The 20,025-nt window shown below is 42.0% G+C and overlaps 1 protein-coding gene across 1 annotated transcript in view; it reads right to left on the reverse strand.

Moving 5' to 3' along the window:
- igfbp2a (insulin-like growth factor binding protein 2a) overlaps positions 1–16,378 on the reverse strand; it is a 31,109-nt gene extending 14,731 nt beyond the window's left edge. The window contains exon 1 of the mRNA XM_084425220.1: positions 15,461–16,378. Coding sequence (XP_084281346.1) covers positions 15,461–15,821 — 361 coding nt within the window. The 5' untranslated portion in view covers positions 15,822–16,378. The remainder of the gene's footprint in view (positions 1–15,460) is intronic.
- Positions 16,379–20,025: the final 3,647 nt, after the last annotated feature.

The following is a 20,025-nucleotide window of genomic DNA, read 5'->3' on the forward strand; positions in this document are numbered from 1 at the left end:
TTTTGTACCAATAAACCTTGTGTTCATTGTACACTGTCTGCATTTGGGTTCATCTCCTCGCATCCTCATAACAGATAGGGCAGCGCGGCAACAATTCAGCTGCTTCAGCTTTCGGATGCAGCCTTTAGAGTTTACCTTTTTGGCCAGGCCACCCTTGCATCCATTGTTTATCCCTTGTGCTTCCCCCCAGTCCAAGCTTTCATTCAACATCAGACACGTTTCTACTGTCAGGCCAAAAGGGAGAGTGTGCTAGTGCGTGCCAGGGCCAGTTGTGTTTTCACTTTCACTTCTGGGGCTTGATGTGGCCTCCTTGGGGCCAATGGCCTGGGGTTTTTGGCCCGCCGAATACCTTGGTCCAAAGCGAGCCAACTGGGGCTTGGACAAGAGGTCATGAACAAAAACTGAGTATACCTGAGTCAGGAGAGGGTCAACACCGCTGCTCATGTCCCATGTTTTCATATCAGGCTATCAGCTAACCTCAAGATTTAAGACATTTAAAAAAAAAATCAGCTCAACTCACTTTCAGACATCAGTGAGTGTCTGAAAAAACTTCTGATTGCAAGCGTTGCTAAATGTTATTTAGTATGCTAACAACTGCCATAATAAATCCATATATGCTTATAGAAAATACTAGAGACTGATTGAAGAACTTGAAGACAAACCATATATGCTTATAATTGTGTTTTTATTTGGTTTCACGGTCTCTTGCCTGGGCCTTTGTTGATACCGGATTTCTACATCTGCATATGTCATAAATTACATGCATATGACTCATAAAACTCTTGTTTTCTGTCCGTGAGCTCCTTCTGTTGTTATGACTGAAAAGATAACAGTAAATTTAGATGAGAGAGATCACTAAAACATCCTCAAATTGCATAATCCCTTGGAAAATGTATAAAAATGCTTATTCTTTTTAAATAAATGTGATGTAAACATATATTTTATTAATATTTTTCTAAATGTGTAAGCCTTTGGAATTAAAAGACTTAATGGAGCTGTTTTGTGCATTCCTGTGCTCACAGATAAATGGAAGCAGGCACGACTGAACAATTTTGCATGTGTGTTCTCTTTAACTTTGATTGATTGATTGATTCAACTTTAGCATGATTGATGTGCACTCCTAAAACAAATAAATAAATTACTGTCACTGTAAAAAAAAAAAATGTTTTGTTATATTGTATGTTATATTATAACAAATATTGATTATACAAATATGTATGCTGGAGTCTTTAAGTAAAGACCAAACGCCATGTTCATTTTGCGATCTAGCTAGTTTTCAGTCAGCTAGCGCCATGCTGGTGAAATTCTGGGATTGTATGACATTTTCTATGGAGGTGTGTTAAGGTCAGGTTTTAGGGTAGCGCTTCAGGGCTACTGGCCCCACAGTGGAAACACAGCTTGATTTTAGCCTTGAGGTCCGAGACTATTGGCCCCGCCGGCACATTGTTAGCCCTGGCTCGCACTGGCCCGATATTGAAAAAAAAAAAAACCGGCTAATGTCACTTTACTTGGAGGAGGGTTAGGGAGCTGCTTTTCCAGGCTTAAGAAGGGCTGCACACCCAGGTACATTTGTGTGCAAATGTTATGGCTCTACCAAAAACTAAAGGATGCCAGCTTGGCATTGCAGTTTTTTGGTCCATCTTATTGGTAAGGTCCTCAGTCTGGTGGTGGTGCGACTGCAATCCCTCCACTTGGTTCACCTGGTATCTTAGGTCTCCTGCATCATATCTATTTGTCTCAGTCCAATTTCTCCCATTGTCTATTTCTTTCCTCCATCCCCCATTTTGTAGAAGCTTTCCAGTGTACACCGTAAGGAGGATGCTGGATTCCAAGCGCAGGAGTGGAGGGAATACCAGAATCTTTTGGACCTTTGAGGGGTACAGCATTAAATGTCACCGTAAAGAGCCCTACTTAACTGGTCACTTATCCATGGGTTCCATAGTTCCATACTGTTAAGACTCAGCTGATCTCTGGGTTTTCTCTGCTTGTCCTGTTTGTCTAAGTAAGCTCTGTATTCTTTTTGTGTTTGCTTTTGTTTTCCTTTCTTAGTTACTGATTGTTACCTGCTGCACCTGTTCCTCATTTCCTCCCCTATAATTCTCCCTTTGACTGCTGCATTGTGCTGGACTGGACTGTCTTAAGCCATTTTACCTTGCCAGTCCAGCATTTATTGTTCTATACTACCTGTATGTTTGCCTGTTACCATTCTCTGTTTGACTCTGCCCTGTCCGTGACTTAATGAACCCTGACAGCATTACACATTTATGAATGAATGGATGAATTGTTCTATTTATTTATTTTATTTGAACTCTCTTTAATAAATAATGTGAATGTGAAAAATGTGAATTTGGTAGGTCAGTATTATTTTCAAAAAGCTTAACAAAAGTATACATTTCTTCATCAGTAAACCATTTTTTATTTTAAATGAACAATGTGTTTCTTAAACTGATCATTTTGCGTAATGTTACTCAGAACTTGTAAGTATTATTAATATAGTTTTTTTGTTTTATTAGTTTATATTTATTATTGTTAAAATTATCTATTCAAGTCAGTTCCCTCTGCATTAATTGACTTTTATTTAGAAGTTGGGACTCCCTGAGGTGCTATTTGTGACATTCCAATTTTTCCCATTTATTGTAATATCAGAGGCCATCTTAACTATATTCTGTCGCTGGAGTCTGCACATTCTTAAATTAATTAAGTAATTCTGATTTTATGGTATCCACCCATCTATTCATCCATCTATCCATTTTCCGAAACATTTTTCCTATGTATAGGAAATAGCAGTTGCGGAAATGTTGGAGCCTGTCCCAGGGTCTCGCAGGGAAATACAGAGCAGTTGGTCTACCAAGAACCTTCTAACCTAAACAAGAAGGATAAGGACTCCTTAAGTCCAAAGAGACATACAGTATAGAGCAATGGCAGACCACCTGCATGCTCCCAATCACCCTTCAAACTGTTTAGATTACAAATTTCATGGAATAAAATATTGCTTAACTTGTTTCAAATGGCAATTTTAAATGGAATTATGGTGCTAAATGCAGCTATGATTCACAGGAATTGTAAGTTGTTTTCTCTCGCTGTTTTCCCTTCATTTCATCTAATATTTAATCTTTTTTGATAATGTTATAATTAACGTATACATTATAATGGGAAACTGTCCCATATTTGAGACAAAACAAAAACTTGTTTGTGATGTTCAGTTTAGTTCAAGATGATTAAATCAATAGTTTTAATAACTGTCAAATATGTGAAAGGGTAGTATTTGTGTTTTTATAAAAGATAATTTGTTTACCATTTGCTAAAGGGCTACTTTTTAAGTATACTTAAATGTTGTTTACATATATCTTGCTGTTTGGAGCTATGTATTTGCATGTGATGCCATTTTTGCTGTATCACTATCGTCCATGTATCTACACCAGTGATTCTTAAACTTCTAAATACCACCTAGACACCAACTAAAGACCTTAGTCAGGGTAGATTGCATTTTACATGGGTGAAAGTATTAGGGATATTACACAGACTTACAGTCTTATAATGGCACTGTAGGCACTGTTACATATCATTTTCAAAACTCAACTGTTCTCTTACGAGAGGTCTCTCGTACAGCGTAAGAGTATCGCAAGGGGACAATCCTTTTTCCACGAGATATTGAAGCCAAAAATTATCCTTAATTTTGTAATAATATAAAACGCGTTGCGGCAGCATACAGACATAGGCAAGACGGCTCACGTGCCTATTGGCTGTTCAGCGGCAACTGCAGCAGCCTATCGAGCGAGGCCTGGCGTGACGTCAGACCCAATGAGGGCGCTTCGCGCCCGCTGCGTCACATCCCGCTGAAACAGGCGTGGCTTAGGCCTATAAATACGGCTCGCAGGCAGCTGATATCTGATTTTTCATCCTTCAAGCAAAGCAAACGCATCGCTGGATCCGGAGAGAAGCCGCGCCGTCTGAGGAAGCCTTTCAGCGGGACGAGTCGTCACTGAAGTCGCTGGCCGCGCCGCCTTCAATCGCCTTCCTGCTGCGCTATCCGCCGCTTATATCCTTTCACTCTCTGTGCTGTGTGTGTGTGTGTGTGTGTGTGTGTGTTCGCCGCTGCGACACACACCTTCTAAAAGAGCTAGCGTCTTTTTAAAGATGCCTTCCTGCGGCTCGTGCAGAGCCACACTCAGCGACGGGGACCGCCACGTGATCTGTGTTTCCTGCCTGGGTTAGGATCATGCAGCTCTCGCGCTCGCTGACGGCGGCTGCCCTCATTGCGAGCTATTGCCCATGGCGACTCTGAGGACTCCCCTGGCATTTTTCACCGAGACTGCACCCCCGCCCGCCGCGGTACTGCGCCGTAAAAAGCGCCGTGCTCAGCGGGTCCCGGAACCTTCTCCCAGCCGCCAAAGCTCGCCGGTTCGCCCGCCTGCTTCACCGGCTTCATCGGCTTCATCAGCTTCTCTTCCTGACGGACAGCGGCCGCGGTCTGCCGCCGCTTCCGTCGACAACGCTGACGAGGAAGCCCCGCCGGGGGAGGATGATTCCTGCTCTATCCTGGCGTCAGGCAGTGAGGACTGGGCGAGTTCTGAGGATCTCGCGCCCCCTGCCCGCGCATCGTCAGGCAAAAGAGCTAGCATCGAGACAGAGCTCATGCGCGTACTCGCACAGGCTGCGGCGAGCCTCGGCCTCGAGTGGTCTACGCCTGAACAACCGGCTGGATGGGTACTTTCTGCCCGGGGAGCGTGCTTCGCCTGCATCCAAACCAGCACCTTTTCTTCCTGAGTTACACGAAGAAGTCGCTAAGTTCTGGAACGCCCCCTATTCAGCTAGAATGCGCCCTTCTGTTTCTCTGGCATTCTCCGCCGTTGACGATGCCAAGAACAGAGGATACCATTCGCTGCCGCCGGTCGAAGAGGCGATAGCAGCCCATTTCTCCGCCGCCGGGCAGGCTGCGTCAGCACGGCACACCATGGCTACACTGCAGATTTTCCAGGCCGATCTCCTCCGAAAGCTGGACGAGAAAGGACCAGATGCAATCTGCGTGCAAGACTTAAGAAGTGCTACGGACCTCGCTCTCCGCGCTACTAAGTCTGCTGCACAGGCCATAGGACGGAGCATGGCCTCTCTCACCGTGACTGAGAGACACCTGTGGCTAACGCTCTCCGAGATGTCTGAGTCCGAGCGCGCCGCGTTCCTCGACGCTCTGCTTTCTCCTGCTGGCCTCTTTGGATCTTCCGTCAAGGATTTCACGGAAAGATTCGCCGAGGTACAGAAAGCGTCACAGGCCATGAAGCACTTCTTACCGAAGCGCTTCAGTTCTGCAGCAGGCCGTGCGAAACCGTCTGCTCACAGCTCACAGCCTCAGCCTCTGCCCACCGCCACTTCGCAGCGCCGACAGGCCCGAAGCGCGAGACCGTGCTCTCGCTCATCCAGCCGCCGCCCCGCCCCGCGTGGTCCACGGCCTAGGATTGTGGTGAAGCCCGAGGCCCCGAAGTCGTCCTAGCACGCCTAGGGAAACGACGGTGTTCAAGTCCCGCTGCGGCCGGACTTCCACCAAAGCTTATCGTCGTCCAGTTCGCTTGCCTGCACACAAATGCCGTTTTCACGGCTACCCAGATAAATCCCAAAAAGAGTGTATTTTCTGGTGTCTCGGCCACGGCCGATGGTGTTATATGTGTAGACAAAATGCCCAGTGCCCATTCCTACACACAAGCACAGCCCGTCACACAGGGCTCACGCACATAAAATTGACTCAGATCGATTGCGCATTAAACGTGGTAAATGTGCCCACTACCCAGTGCCCACAAACACTACGTTCTGCATGTGCATTCGCTCTGCTCAGGCGGACAATGCTCTCAGTGTTGTAAATGTGCCCGCTATCCCGCGCCCACATCCACACACAGACATGACAATTCCTACGGGACTCGCCCAGCCCTCCCCCTCTCGGTTGACCACCGCAGAGGAGTCGAGCGCGGGCAATCTGCCCGCTGTTATCAGCGCGCCCCCTGCCTCAAATGTCATGAGCGCGACGCTTATGTTACAGCACACCGAAGCCCCTCTGTCGCTGAGCGAACGGAGCGCGCTTCGCATTCAACCCCTAGCTATTCGTGCAGATGCATGGGCAAGGCTACCCGGGGTTTCGAAGTGGGTGCTAGACATTATAAAAAGAGGCTATTCGCTGCGGTTTCGCCGACGCCCTCGCCGCTATACGGAGCGCGTCGAAACCACGGTGAAAACAGAAGTAGCACATCTACTTCGAGCAAGAAATTGTGAAACTATTGAGCAAAGGGGCCATAGAGCCTCTCTCTCAAGCTCAGAGCGAAGGAAGGCTATACAGCAGATACTTCCTGGTACCGAAAAAAGACGGGGGGCTCAAACCCATACTAGATCTAAGGCAACTGAACAGGATGCTTGCGAAGCGGCAGTTCAGAATGCTCACGACCAGAAAAATCCTCGCGCAGATTTGCCGAGGAGATTGGTTTGTGTCAATAGATCTGAAGGACGCATATTTTCAAATACAGATAGCGTCACGTCACAGGCGATTTTTGAGATTCGCCTTCGAGGGCCAGGCATATCAGTACACAGTCCTGCCATTCGGCTTATCCCTAGCACCCCGTACATTTACGATGTGCATGGATGCAGCGCTCGCACCCCTCAGACTACAGGGCATGCGAGTATTGAACTACTTGGACGATTGGCTGATTCTAGCTCAATCTCTCAGTGAGCGTGACGTGCATGGAGTTTGGGCCTAATGACTCAAGAGTTATACTCAAACCTAGGCACGGTTATGTTCCAAAATCCCTCAACACACCGTTTAGGGCACAGGTCATTTCCCTGTCAGTCCTACCGGTCTCTGATGAGGAAGGAGACGCAATCAGGGCATTAAGAGCTTATGTGTCTCGCTCTTCTGTTTTCAGACAGACAGAGCAGCTCTTTGTTTCGTTCAGCGGGCGTTCTAAGGGACTAGCCGCGTCGAAACAAAGCCTATCCAGATGGATAGTTGACGCTATTGCGCTAGCGTACACTTCCAAGGGCATGCAATGCCCGTTGGGCAGGGCTCGCAAAATTTCAAAATCGCTGGTAGCCCTTCGGGCAGGCACTCTCCAGATTTTGGTAGCCCGAAATGAATTTTACTAGCCCATATAAAAAGAGTTAGGAGTCAAAACAATGAATCAAAAACTTTTTCAAAACACAAATATCAACAAATATGCATCTGGTTCTAACTGAACTGAAATGTGTGTGACCAGTATGGAACATGAATCGGTCTGTGTCGGTGGCTCAGCCCCCAATGAGGGTATGATAAAAAAATAAATAATAAGTAACTCTTTAGTTTAGGGTTTAATGCTCACTATTAACTTGTTTCATTAACATGCAGATGGCAGGGTTTTTTCATCACTGAGGTCCCGAATTTGAGATATGCTAGTTAGGGGGGTTCGGGGAAAATTTTGATTTCTCTGATCTACATAATGTGCATTTTAAGATGTTTTGAAGGCCAAAAAAATTGGATAACAATATCTTTAAAACCATGTAAGTGGGCAGCTGATTATTTTTCTCTCCTCATCAGCATCACACTCCTATTCTCTTAGTTTTTCTCTTGCTCTGTCTCTTCCCCTCCTAAAGCTGAGCTTTGACCGATAGAGGCTTTTCATTTTTGTCTGTCAGTGAAGAAAGTAAACAAAGGGTCAACTGATAGGTTGATTTATGAATCATTTTCTCAGATGCATTAATTTACTGAAAGCTACTAGGAAAGCTAGGTAGCCTAACTAAGTTTATTGAATTCATTCACAATATGTACACATTCATTATTGATCTTATTCCTAATACAGGGCCGTAGACAGGGCTTTATAATCAAAGAGGTCCTACATTTAAGGTTATTAGGGGGTTTAATTTTTTTTATTTCTCGGATATGTCCATTTCAAGACGTTTAAAGGCCAAAAAAGGATAAGAAATAGCTTTAAAACCATGTCAGCAGGCAGTAGATGATACCTGCTCTCACTTCTTATCCATCACTCTTTCTTTTTCTCTCAGTCTCCTCATCTTGCCATCTCTTCTCCCTACCTAAAGCTGAACTTTTTTAATTTACTGAAGGCTACAAATTGTATATTAATTCTCAACATGTACACATTCATTATTAATCTTGTGCCTATGATGAAAACGGCTTTGTTAATGCTAATGTCCCCTCACAATGACAGTAAACTAATTATTAGTCACATTACATAGGCCTATTTTCAGTTCCAAATGGCGAAATTCGACAAAAGTATATTAATTTGCCTGATTATTTTTGTCATTTGTTTCACATTTATGACCTAAAAAAGCTGTCAAATATGAAATGTTTAGTTTAGCTACTTACATCTTATCTCGCACTTGACCGTAAACAGAAGCGTCGAGTCGCTCTGCTCAAATTCGCGCTCAGCAGCTTCTTGTGAACATAAAGCCCGCCTACTTTGATTTGATTGGTCATCTCAATATTCTGACATTGACGAGCACCGCAGACCAATGAGACTCAGATGAACACACACACACCCTGTCCTCTCTGTTTCTGACGTGCTCGGCGCCGCTTCGGATTGAAGATGAAGAACGCGCTGAATCTGATTATAGCAAGACTGAAGCGAACACTATTTCAGATAGCCCGGCGGGCAGGCTGGTTATGCATTTTGGTAGCCCGACTGGAAAACACAATAGCCCCGGGACGTCGGGCAGGCGATTTTGCGAGCCCTGCCATTGGGTGTCAGAGCGCACTCCACGAGAAGCATGGCTTCATCGTGGGCCTGGTCAAGTGGGATTGCCTTGCAAGATATATGTATGGCGGCAGGCTGGGCCTCCCCGTCTACATTTATAAGGTTTTACAACCTAGAGGTTCCCGCCCTACAGGCCAGGCTGCTGTCGGTCTAAATGACCAGTATTGTCTGTTCTGATGCTATCGGTTCAGAATGCTGCGTCTACTGAGCACAGCTCACTGATCGACCGTTAAAAAAAAAAAAAAGCTATGGGCAACCTGTATAAGACCCACATTTCCCCATCAGTTCAGGCTGTACCCCGCCCTGTCTGTATGATGTAATCCGCGTCTAAGTGACGCTGCTATATGTGGAAGAGCGCGGCTTCGCCCCTCCCTCTTCCCGGACTCCCTGTGAGTTCCCTGGGTGATTGTGCACTATATGAACCCCGGGTTTTCGCCCTTGGGTCTTTGGTGTCAGATCACAGGGGATGCATTGGGTCCCCTAGCGTAAGATACTCTTACGCAGTACGAGAGACCTCTCGTAAGAGAACATACTCGGTTACTAACGTAACCTCGGTTCTCTCTAGTAGAGGGAACGAGTACTGCGTATCTTGCCGTGCAGGCAATACGCTCTGGTTGCTTCGACGATGAAAAACCAGATATCAGCTGCCTGCGAGCCGTATTTATAGGCCTAAGCCACGCCTGTTTCGGCGGGATGTGACGCAGAGGGCGCAAAGCGCCCTCATTGGGTCTGACGTCACGCCAGGCCTCGCTCGATAGGCTGCTGCAGTTGCCGCAGAACAGCCAATAGGCGCACGTGTCACTCAGTGTCAGTGTGAGAGGGGGAGTGGCCTCTGGTCCTGCACTGTGCTCACTCAGTGTGCAGTGTGAGAGGGGGAGTGGCCAGCGACTAGAGCGGCAAAAGCGGATGTGTGCTTCTTTTACCGATATATTTAACAATATCTTTTGCATTTCTAATCCAAACAATGCCAAACTTGGCACTGCACTTACTCGTGCCCATAGCAAGACACCTGTCAAGTTTGAAATCCATCGGACTAACGGTTCGAGAGACATGCAAATAAAAGACATACAGACAGACAGACATTTCTGGGATTTATAGATAGATATTTCAGAGGGAAGCATGCTGCTTTTTTTTTACATGCATGCAGGTTATGTGTTTCTTCCAGTGTTTCAGAGCGGCTCCGTTCACAGTAAATGCTGCTCCGCAACTCTGTCTCTGCATGTGCTGTTTGTTTGGGTTTCCAATAACGTGCATTTAAAGCATATAAAGTCTGATGCGTTTTGTGTTCAATAGCAAAGTGTTGCACTGTTATTATTTTAGCAGCTTGGTTAACAAACTACATATCTCTGCATATGCTGTGAGTTTGGGTTGCTAATAAGGTTCATCTGGGAAAGTAGTGTAATTTCACCAGATCTGTAACGTAAATTATATAAACCTACACCAAAACAGAAGAATACATCAATATGTTTCTAAATATGCGCAATTGTTGTTCATCGCGATTTCAAAATAAAAGTTTAAACCCTCGCTCTGTGTTTTGATTTCCACATTTTGTTGTTCAAGCTGTAGCATTTCTATGGTAAATAAGTGGCCAAATATTAAAGATTAAGTGGACATTTGGATTAAATGTTTGGACAATATTTGATCAGGCTGTAAAGTGTAACAACAAATCACCAAGCCGTGGTGCCTCAGCACGCATTTGTTATAATACATAACATACATAAATTGATTATGTTTATAATGTACACTCACCAAAAGGATTATTAGGAACACCTGTTCAATTTCTCATTAATGCAATTATCTAATCAACCAATCACATGGCAGTTGCTTCAATGCATTTAGGGGTGTGGTCCTGGTCAAGACAATCTCCTGAACTCCAAACTGAATGTCCGAATGGGAAAGAAAGGTGATTTAAGCAATTTTGAGCGTGGCATGGTTGTTGGTGCCAGACGGGCCGGTCTGAGTATTTCACAATCTGCTCAGTTACTGGGATTTTCACGCACAACCATTTCTAGGGTTTACAAAGAATGGTGTGAAAAGGGAAAAACATCCAGTATGCGGCAGTCCTGAGCATCTTTGGGATGTGGTGGAACGGGAGCTTCGTGCCCTGTATGTGCATCTCACAAATCTCCATCAACTGCAAGATGCTATCCTATCAATATGGGCCAAAATTTGCTTTCAGCACCTTGTTGAATCAATGCCACGTAGAATTAAGGCAGTTCTGAAGGCAAAAGGGGGTCAAACACAGTATTAGTATGGTGTTCCTAATAATCCTTTAGGTGAGTGTATATGACTATGTATTTTAAAACGGTTGTTCAATAGAAAAACAAATGATTACTTCATTTTGCTATTTTATTTGAACCCATTATTATTGCCTCATTGTTATAATAACTTATAGCCTCCCATAACACCTGATGTACACGTTACATCATAAGAAGAATGGCATCTACGTTGATATTAGTCTCTGTGTTTTTCCAGAGGTTTACCGTACCTGGGCCGTATCCTGATCAGATGGAGAACCTGCGCCTAGACACGACCACAATGCAGCCCTGAAGTGTCAGCAGAGACTGTGTCAGCTAGACCAGCGGTCCCCAACCTTTTTTTGCGCCACGGACCGGTTTAATATCAGACAATATGTTCACGGACCGGCCTTTAAGGTGCGGCGGATAAATACAACAAAATATAAAAAATATATAAAAAATAATTAAATATAATAATAAACGTGAATCCAATGTCTTACTTGCAATTTTATTAGCAGGGTACTCGTAATATCGCGCCTAAAGACAACTGAGAAAGCCTGAACACAAACAAAAAGCCCCCCATAAGAAAAAAATCTCCATGTTTACGGTGCTGATGCGATGTAAGGGTGGCGCTGCCAATAAAGCACCTAAAAGCTGTCACAAAGAACCGATTTTAAGAACCAAAATTAATGATTATGAATATGTAAAATATAGCAGGAGACATTTTAATTGTTTAATAATAAACAAGTGTTTTCTGTGCAAAGATTAAGTTTACAATGCTGACTCGATCTTCGCAGTATGCCTAGTGAACGCGCCAGAGAGAAATGCACATTTCATACGAATTACATAAGCAGAGAACAGTCAGTTTTCTATTGTTTTGAATTGTTCTGTTTAAAATTAGACATTTCAAGCTTTCTATGTCTCAGGTCTGTGAGGCAAGTAGGCTACCTTATACGCTGAATTTCTGTTAATTTATGAGATCAGCTCCAGTTCACGCGCCCGCGCCTCCGTGTCCTGATTAAATATTTTCTATTATATTTACTTCTTTAAAACATTAATTAAAATTAAGATACAATTAATACAAAACGAAATACAATTTAAAGACAGGCTTTTTGCTTTCTGTCTGAGGTCTCTGTGAAAGTTTTAAAGCAGTCTTTTTGTGCCGCTTTCAGAGCGCTCGATCACGTCCGTAAGGGTGAACTGTCCCATCCGAACAATTATTTTTTTGTGTGAAATAGGCTACATTTCTAAATTAATGCGACTTATAGTCCAGTGCGACTTAGGCTATATTATGTTTTTTCTTCTTCATGACGCATTTTTTTACTGATGCGACATATACTCCGGAGCGATTTATAGTCCGGAAAATACGTTAAGTTATATATTCTTTCTGTGAGGCCCGGTACCAAATGTCCCACGGACCGGTACCGGTCCGCGGCCCGGGGGTTGGGGACCTCTGAGCTAGACTATCCCCTGCGAAAGCCTCACAACATCACAACGTGTTGACATGAAAAAAAAAAAAAAAGTTTTCCTCTCTGTACAGATGAAAACGTTATCAAAATGATTCCCGTTCACACGCATCCGCGGACACTGTATTATGCATGCCAGACAAGTAATTGGCGATGCCACTTTGTGAAAAGACAGACTACGTGCCTGCACACACATTCAAATGCGCATGCCTATAGACTAAACACTTTATACGCATGTGCATGCCGTCACCGTTTTCACAGATTCACGTTTTTGAAGTTTACACGGAGATGATAACGGTATCGCTTTTAAAACCCGTTTTCAAAAACTTGCACTTTGAAACCTACTTCAAAGTCTGGGTTCTCAGGACACCAAAACGCCATTGTAGTGTTAATGAACAGCCAGAACGCATTAAAAGTTTTCTGTTTTCAGTTCAAAACGGTGTTGTGTTACCCCTAAGTTAATAACTAATGATTTTTACAATGGAAATGAATCAATTAAAAACTTACTTAACCCTCTGATGGTCCTCGGTCATTTCTGACAGAATAATTTTCTGTTTTGAATTTTTTTAAATCACAGCTTCATCGGAAGGTTATGATACTTGGTGACTTTTATGGAATTAGATATGTGAATACAAAAAAAAAATTTGAGGTCATGATCCGAGCATGCTAAGTGGTTGTAAAAAAAAAAAAAGTCACACTCATGGTCTTCGGTCAAAAATGACCGACCCATAGGAAATGAATGGGAAATTTACAAAAACACGTACAATCTACAAATCAGCCACGATTCTAAAAAAAAAAGTACACCGCAGTAAAGGGGTGACACTCTACAACATCAGGAGTGCAAAAAAATTCAAACCCACCCACACACACACACACACACTTTTATACACATAAACACTAAAATCACTTAAATTGAATTTTTTTTAATGAATTTAGGTGTACACAACATCCTTAATGTTTGAACAATTGCAACAGATATTTTTTTTTTTGTATTTTAAAATTATCCTGTCGAAAATCCTTATACGTCATTGACCCATGAATGAGGCCTAAAACCGATCTCGAAATATCCGAATGCATGCGTTTTTTTCCTGTTTACACTGTCATAACACATCGGATCTGTGTCACATATGAGCAAAAAATCGGAATTGGGTCACATTTCACTGACAGTGTAAACGAGACCTAAGTAAATGAGCATTTAACAACAACCTAATGCTATATAAACACAGACACAAAAAAACACGTTGGCTAGCTAACATACCTCCGACGAAGTGGTCGCTGCAGACACAGACATTAACAGACTCTGCTCCTCCCGACCGCAGACGTATTATGTTAAAAATCCACTTTTTACGGCGTTGTTCTGTGAGCTTTTTACATTTCTCACCTTTATGAGTGACAATCTTCGGTACTCTATAAAAACCCTTTCCCTGTTCTCGATTAGAACGATTGGAGCAGCCGTAAACTACACAAAACATTGGCATTTTTTCAGATGGCAGATCCTCAGCTATTTCACTTCCTGCCCTCCATCTGAATTTCGCGCTCTCGCGATGCAGCAGCGTGACGTCACTTGAAACCAACCAATTGAAAAGCGTTTTCTTTCTCGCGGGGGTGGGGCGCTTGTCTGAAGTTTAAAATCATTGGTTACCTGTATGCCAATCACATAATGTTTGGTTATGACGTGTGTTATGCGCAGGCTCAACCGCATCGAACTTCCACTGTAAACACATGTATGATGCGAAAACAAAACCATCGAGCGAAATACCGGAGTGAACATGGCTGTGAACGACTTTAGCAGATTATGTGAAGTAAATCTATGCATCCACGCCACGGTACAATCAGCGTCTACGTCACGGCTCTCAGCCCGCACTCTGTTCGTTGATTGGCCGGCTGTTTTATTTGCCATTCTGAATTTTCTGGAACATATAGGCCTACTGATTTGTTTGTCGAAATTTCATACGTAGCCTAGTCATCATCTCACCAAAAGTTAACAGAAGAATTCTGATTCGTCAAATTGATTCACAAACGTCCAGTGGACACAAAGTCAAAACGTAACACTCACTCGAGCACGCCTGAATGTCATCATTCTGGATATTTATTTACTTATGTAGGCTAATTAGACGTACATTACCGAATAAGCTGCATGTAGCCAAGTGTTCAAATATTAGGACAACGCATTTTTTTAAACAATTTTTGGTGTGCCACCTTATTATTTTTACTGGACTCATGGCCATCCCATTAAACATATCTTCAATGCGCGCTGCTTGTTCTGCGTCGAGACCCGTAGCCTACTCCTGTTCTGCTTGTTCAGACCCATCTTCTCTATCTCTCTCTTTCACACACACGCGCAAAAACACAATGATACATTTACTGCAGGAAAGGGTCAAAGCGCAAACTCCGTCTTGCTATCACTGTTGCATTCCATACTCCCCAGTTCTCCAGAAACTCCCCTTTCTTTCTTTCTTTCTTTCTTTCTTTCTTTCTTTCTTTCTTTCTTTCTTTCTTTCTTTCTTTCTTTCTTTCTTTCTTTCTTTCAGAGAGATAAAACACTTAAGAACACATAATGTTACAACAGGTGCATATTTAACAGGCTGTTAAAATGTGTAGTGTTTGAGTTCGAACCAATTAATCAAATATCGATGACTGCACTATGTGCCACGGGAGCCTATGCTTACAGGAAAAAAATAAAATAAAAAACAATCAGTTCTGTCACAAGTATCGGGGCATATTGGTATATTTTAGAAAAGATTTGCATTTTTTTCCTCCACAAATCTGTAGGTTTTCATCAATTATAAATTTGTTCACGAGAAAAGAAAAATAAATAAGCCCAAAGTCTAATTTTAATGGGACATCTTTATAAGCCCAATATGTATCGTTCCAATAAATCAGCTGATAGGCCTATAATTAAATATATTTATTTTGGCATATTTAATAAAAGCAGAAGAGGCAAATTATGAAAATCCCATATTCATAACTTTGTCATTGTAGGCTAATAGGTTATTGCAGCATATTATAATTGTGCACCCATTAAATCACTTACCGCTGACTTCCCGAGGCTCTGCGCTTCCTGTGGGCTCAGTGTCTACTTTACGTCCACATCTCCCGAGCCCTTGAACCAGCTGCTCCAGGGGCAACTCCAAATCCGGCTTGGGATAACACCGCAGACCACTGGAACATCTCGGTGTGTAAACGCCGCACAGCTCGCCCTCTTGCCGGGCACACACCGGACAGCAGCCGCAGCCCGGCTCGCGCACAATCTCCGCGCACGGCTCCGTGATCATCGGGCAAGCCGCCTGGCGCTCTGCGGTGCAGCTCGGACAACGGAACACCATTTCTGATCCAGCGGCGCCGTGAAAAGTCACCAGTGCCAGCAGCAAGCTGCAACTCACGTAGAACAACATCGTGTCCACGATGTAGAAACCCTGCAAATCGGAGGACTAAACTTGTGCAGGTAAGAAGTGCACGCGGACAGGTGAAGGCTAACTGGGGCTGCTGCGCGGGCTCCTATCAGTGTTCATATGCCGCTGACATCATAGGAGATGACAGGCGGGCTTGCAGCTTTGTCAAACAAATCCTCAAAAGGGCTACAGAGCCTTAATTGGGTCTGTATTCTGTTAGGCCTAGGTCCTGTCTCAGTTTTAAAACAGATATTTTAGAATATATATTTTTAATCGTAACATTTTGATGCATGTTGTTTATACTTTCATAAAGCACTTTTATTTAACCTTAAATTGCAGCTGGAACAATACAGTCATGATTGGCTCCAACAGACGTTAAGAGAATTCCTGAGCTAAGCTAAACCAGCAGGTTCTTGATATATTAAACAGCTAAATTAAATGAAATTCTTGGTGAAAATTACCCTCAAGTGGAATTAAAGTTAATAAAGTTCCTTATTTTCAACTGGGGGAGCCTATCCTCCTCCAACAAGACACACAGCAAATGTGTGAAATAGTATCTACACTGTAAAAAAAAAAAAAAAAAAATCATGATTTATCACAACATTTTTTCTTTTGTCAAATCAACTTAGATTAGATAAATTGTGTGGTTCAGATAACATAATATTTTGAGTTTCTGTTGATTAAACCAAACTCCATCTTCAACTAAATTTTTTTAATTTCAATGAACTTAAAATTAAGGCAACCAGGTTACTTACTTTTTTAAGTCAAACCAACAATATTTTTTTTACAGTTACATAATATGTGCAATACTGGTCATGTGTATCATATAGGCCTACATTATGTATGATGAAATGATTCAATTTTAATGATTAATAATGATTTATTTTTGAGTCGTTTCTAAAACAACTAAAGTGGAGAGAGGCAGTGGTCAGTGAAGTGTCCCTCACTGTCTGTTTGGGCTGTATAGTTTGCAGTAGTATGGTACAGCAACACAGTTATAGGGAATAAACAAATAAGTAAACTCATCTGTGTCGTTGTAGTCATGTCAGTCTCTGCACATATTAAAATCCATTGGCATTATAAAGTAAATATCAGTACTGTACCTTTTATAGGACTAGCCAAGCTGAATGTTGTTGCGATCTCTAAGTTGCTTATTGATTACGGAGTCGAGGTATCATGCTTCTAGGCCTGCACGATTTAGGGAAAATGTCATATTGCGATTATTGAGGTCAATATTGCGATTGCAATATGCGATTGCGATATAATAAACAAATAGTTTCATGAGTCAACTTGCTTGGTTCTCAAGGAAATGTACACACAGATTAGTGATAATGCTGGAATGTGTATTTCTCAACTCAAACTAGCAACAACAACTAAATGCACAGTGTTTTCAAATTAAAATAATATTTTTTTACAAAATGAAATAATGACATCTTTGCATTACTGCAAACTTGTTATTGTCTCAATAGTACAGTATAAAATAAATAGAACAATAAATAAGAACAAGTATGCTCATGAAAATAAGATATTTTGAACATTCTGTCCAGACAAACAGGGACATTTAAGCAGGATGTGTATTGTAATTGTCAAAACATTTGGTAAAAAAAACACAGAAATTTGTTAAGTTTAGTGACAACATGTCACAATGTTTACATGGGACAATGATTGGTAGGCTACTGTTTTTATTATTGCTTGACACAAATTTCACGCTTTCAAATCAAATCTTGTGATTTGATTCCGATCTTGATTCAATATCGATTCATTGGGATAAATATTAACAACAGTAGATACATGTTAATTTTTCTCAAAAAAAAAAAAAAAACTCACCTAATGCCGTAACATAGGCTACAGAGAGCCCTGTCAGCTGGTATTATTATTACAGGTTAAAAATAACAACTATACATATAATGTGGTTTTTACTAGGGTATTATAACAACTTTACAATATTTATATTTATATTTATAGCTACAATATTTACAATAGCCAACTAACGTGCAATCAAATGGCTTTCCTAATGTGACATTGTTCTCCAGCTGTTTTATTGACCTCTTTCCAGTTGAAAAACACTGATTGATCGATATTATGCATGAGGCATAAACATTTCGGTAAGTACTGTACCTTTCAACACACCTATTGTTCATTCCTGTTTATTTACCATAAACTAAACAGTAGATGTTCGGTTCAGACCACGATCTGTCACGTCACATTTACACGCGGCAAAACGCTATTGTTTGAATTTCGTAATAAAATTGACAGAATCTGAGAATCTGTTTCCAATCAAAGGTAACCTGCTCTGTCTAGTCTGTCGGTGTCAGTGTCCTCTTTGCTTCGCGATTTTTCTCTGCGTGAGAAAATGGATGTGTCGCCTGAGAGCGTGTGAAAAGTGTCAATTGCTTGAGTCTCACGCTGAATGAGTGATAGTTGGCAGCCCTGCTCGCTATAGCCAAAATATCGCCATATAGCCCAACAGAGATATTTTTTTTTTCTGGCCACCAGTTCAGTGTCCGTCTGCTCGACGTCCATCTTCACCTGTTCTCCACGCTGCACACCGGAAAAAGTCACGACGTGATACGTGCCACACCACACGTGCCACTGCCTAAACTGAAACTGACTGGTCTTCTTTTTATTAGCAGTGTAGAAAATTGGCAAACAGCGCTCTGAGAGAATGGGTTGTCATGTCCACACATTCATTTATTTATTTCATAAAATCGCAGCATTTTGCGCCATCGCATAGGCTTGACATCGCGATTGCGATTGTGAAATGATTAATCGTGCAGCACTATTACCAACCAAACAACCATTAACTCGTCCAGAGCAAAGCACACTCTGTTCCCCTTTGAGACTAATCGTTGTTTATTTAAGGGTACAGAAATAGAGCTCTGCTCCATGTGAGACCTATAGCTACAGTGGTTGTCGAAAATTTGGGATTTTTTTTTCTTAGTGGGGTGCCCTCTTATTTCATGGCATTTTATGTATTTGTGGTTGCTAGGCTTCCTTTTCGCCTTGGAGGTTTTGATGGAGAAAGGTGACTTTTGATATGCCAGGTCTTGTGGGCGCTGTGATGAAGCAGGAGTGTTTATGCAGAACCTCATGTGTCATAAAAAAAAAAAAAAAAAAAGGAACTAGCTGGAGACTGCCCTCAGGCTTATAACCAGTGTCTGTGTAGCCTACTAAGAATTTGTGCAGCGTCTGGGTTTCTGTAGGATTTTGAGGGCTATAAGCCACAGTAGCATATCTCTAGTTGGTTAAGTGCAGTTCTCCATCAAGGACATTTCTGAGTAAACAAGAGAGATAATTACACTAATGCCCTGAGGAACCTCTATACTGCATACTCCACTGCAGCAAATGAGAACCTTTATACTTAACTAAAATACATGCAAATAGATTCAGTATATTTAATCAGGTTCATTACAGAAACATCTATATTATTTTAATCTGTTTTAAATTTAAATATTGTGTATTGGAAACAAGTGGATCTGAAACACTTTTTTTTTTTGCAGACTCTGGGACTGACAAAAGTATATGATAAATGACTGCATTTTGAGACTGTTAAAATGTATGTTAAATTGCATATTGGATTCTGTAACACTAAATGCATACTTTGGAATATTGTTAGTGTTTGATTTCCGAGAAAAACAGAATGGTTGTTTAGTCAATGTGGACACATATTTGCACATTAGCTACATGTCTACCATAAAAACAACAGTTACACAATCAGGTTGGTAGCTGCTTTTGCACTTTAAGCCATTGTAAAGATAGACATGTAAAGATAGTGCTGTCAATGAGATAAGAGTTTAGACTGTGACATCCAGCAGTGAGGGTGAACAACTGAGCTTTGTGACACACTTCCGTTTTGAAATAGTACAACTAATTTATTTCTGGTTATGTATATTTTCAAAGTGTTTTAGTCTTCTAGTTGACTAAACACCATTTAAAATGAGTGTCGGCAAGAAGATTTAAAAAATATGGACATTTTTAGAGACGGGAGATATTCTAATGATTACTGTGTTCAGAAACAGGATAACACTTTTTTTTTTCCTTTTTTTTTTCACATGTTTAGTCTTAAGGCACAATTGTTTTAAGATTTCCAAGCAAATCAAAAATCTTACCTTCAAAATACAAGTTCTAGCTGTTTGTAAAATAATGCATGTGAAAATAAACGCAGGAGGGCGCGCTTAGTTAAATATCCACTTGTTTGGTTACTTCG

This window comes from Rutilus rutilus (assembly GCF_951802725.1).
Source record: "Rutilus rutilus genome assembly, chromosome: 12".
Lineage (NCBI taxonomy): Eukaryota > Metazoa > Chordata > Actinopteri > Cypriniformes > Leuciscidae > Rutilus > Rutilus rutilus.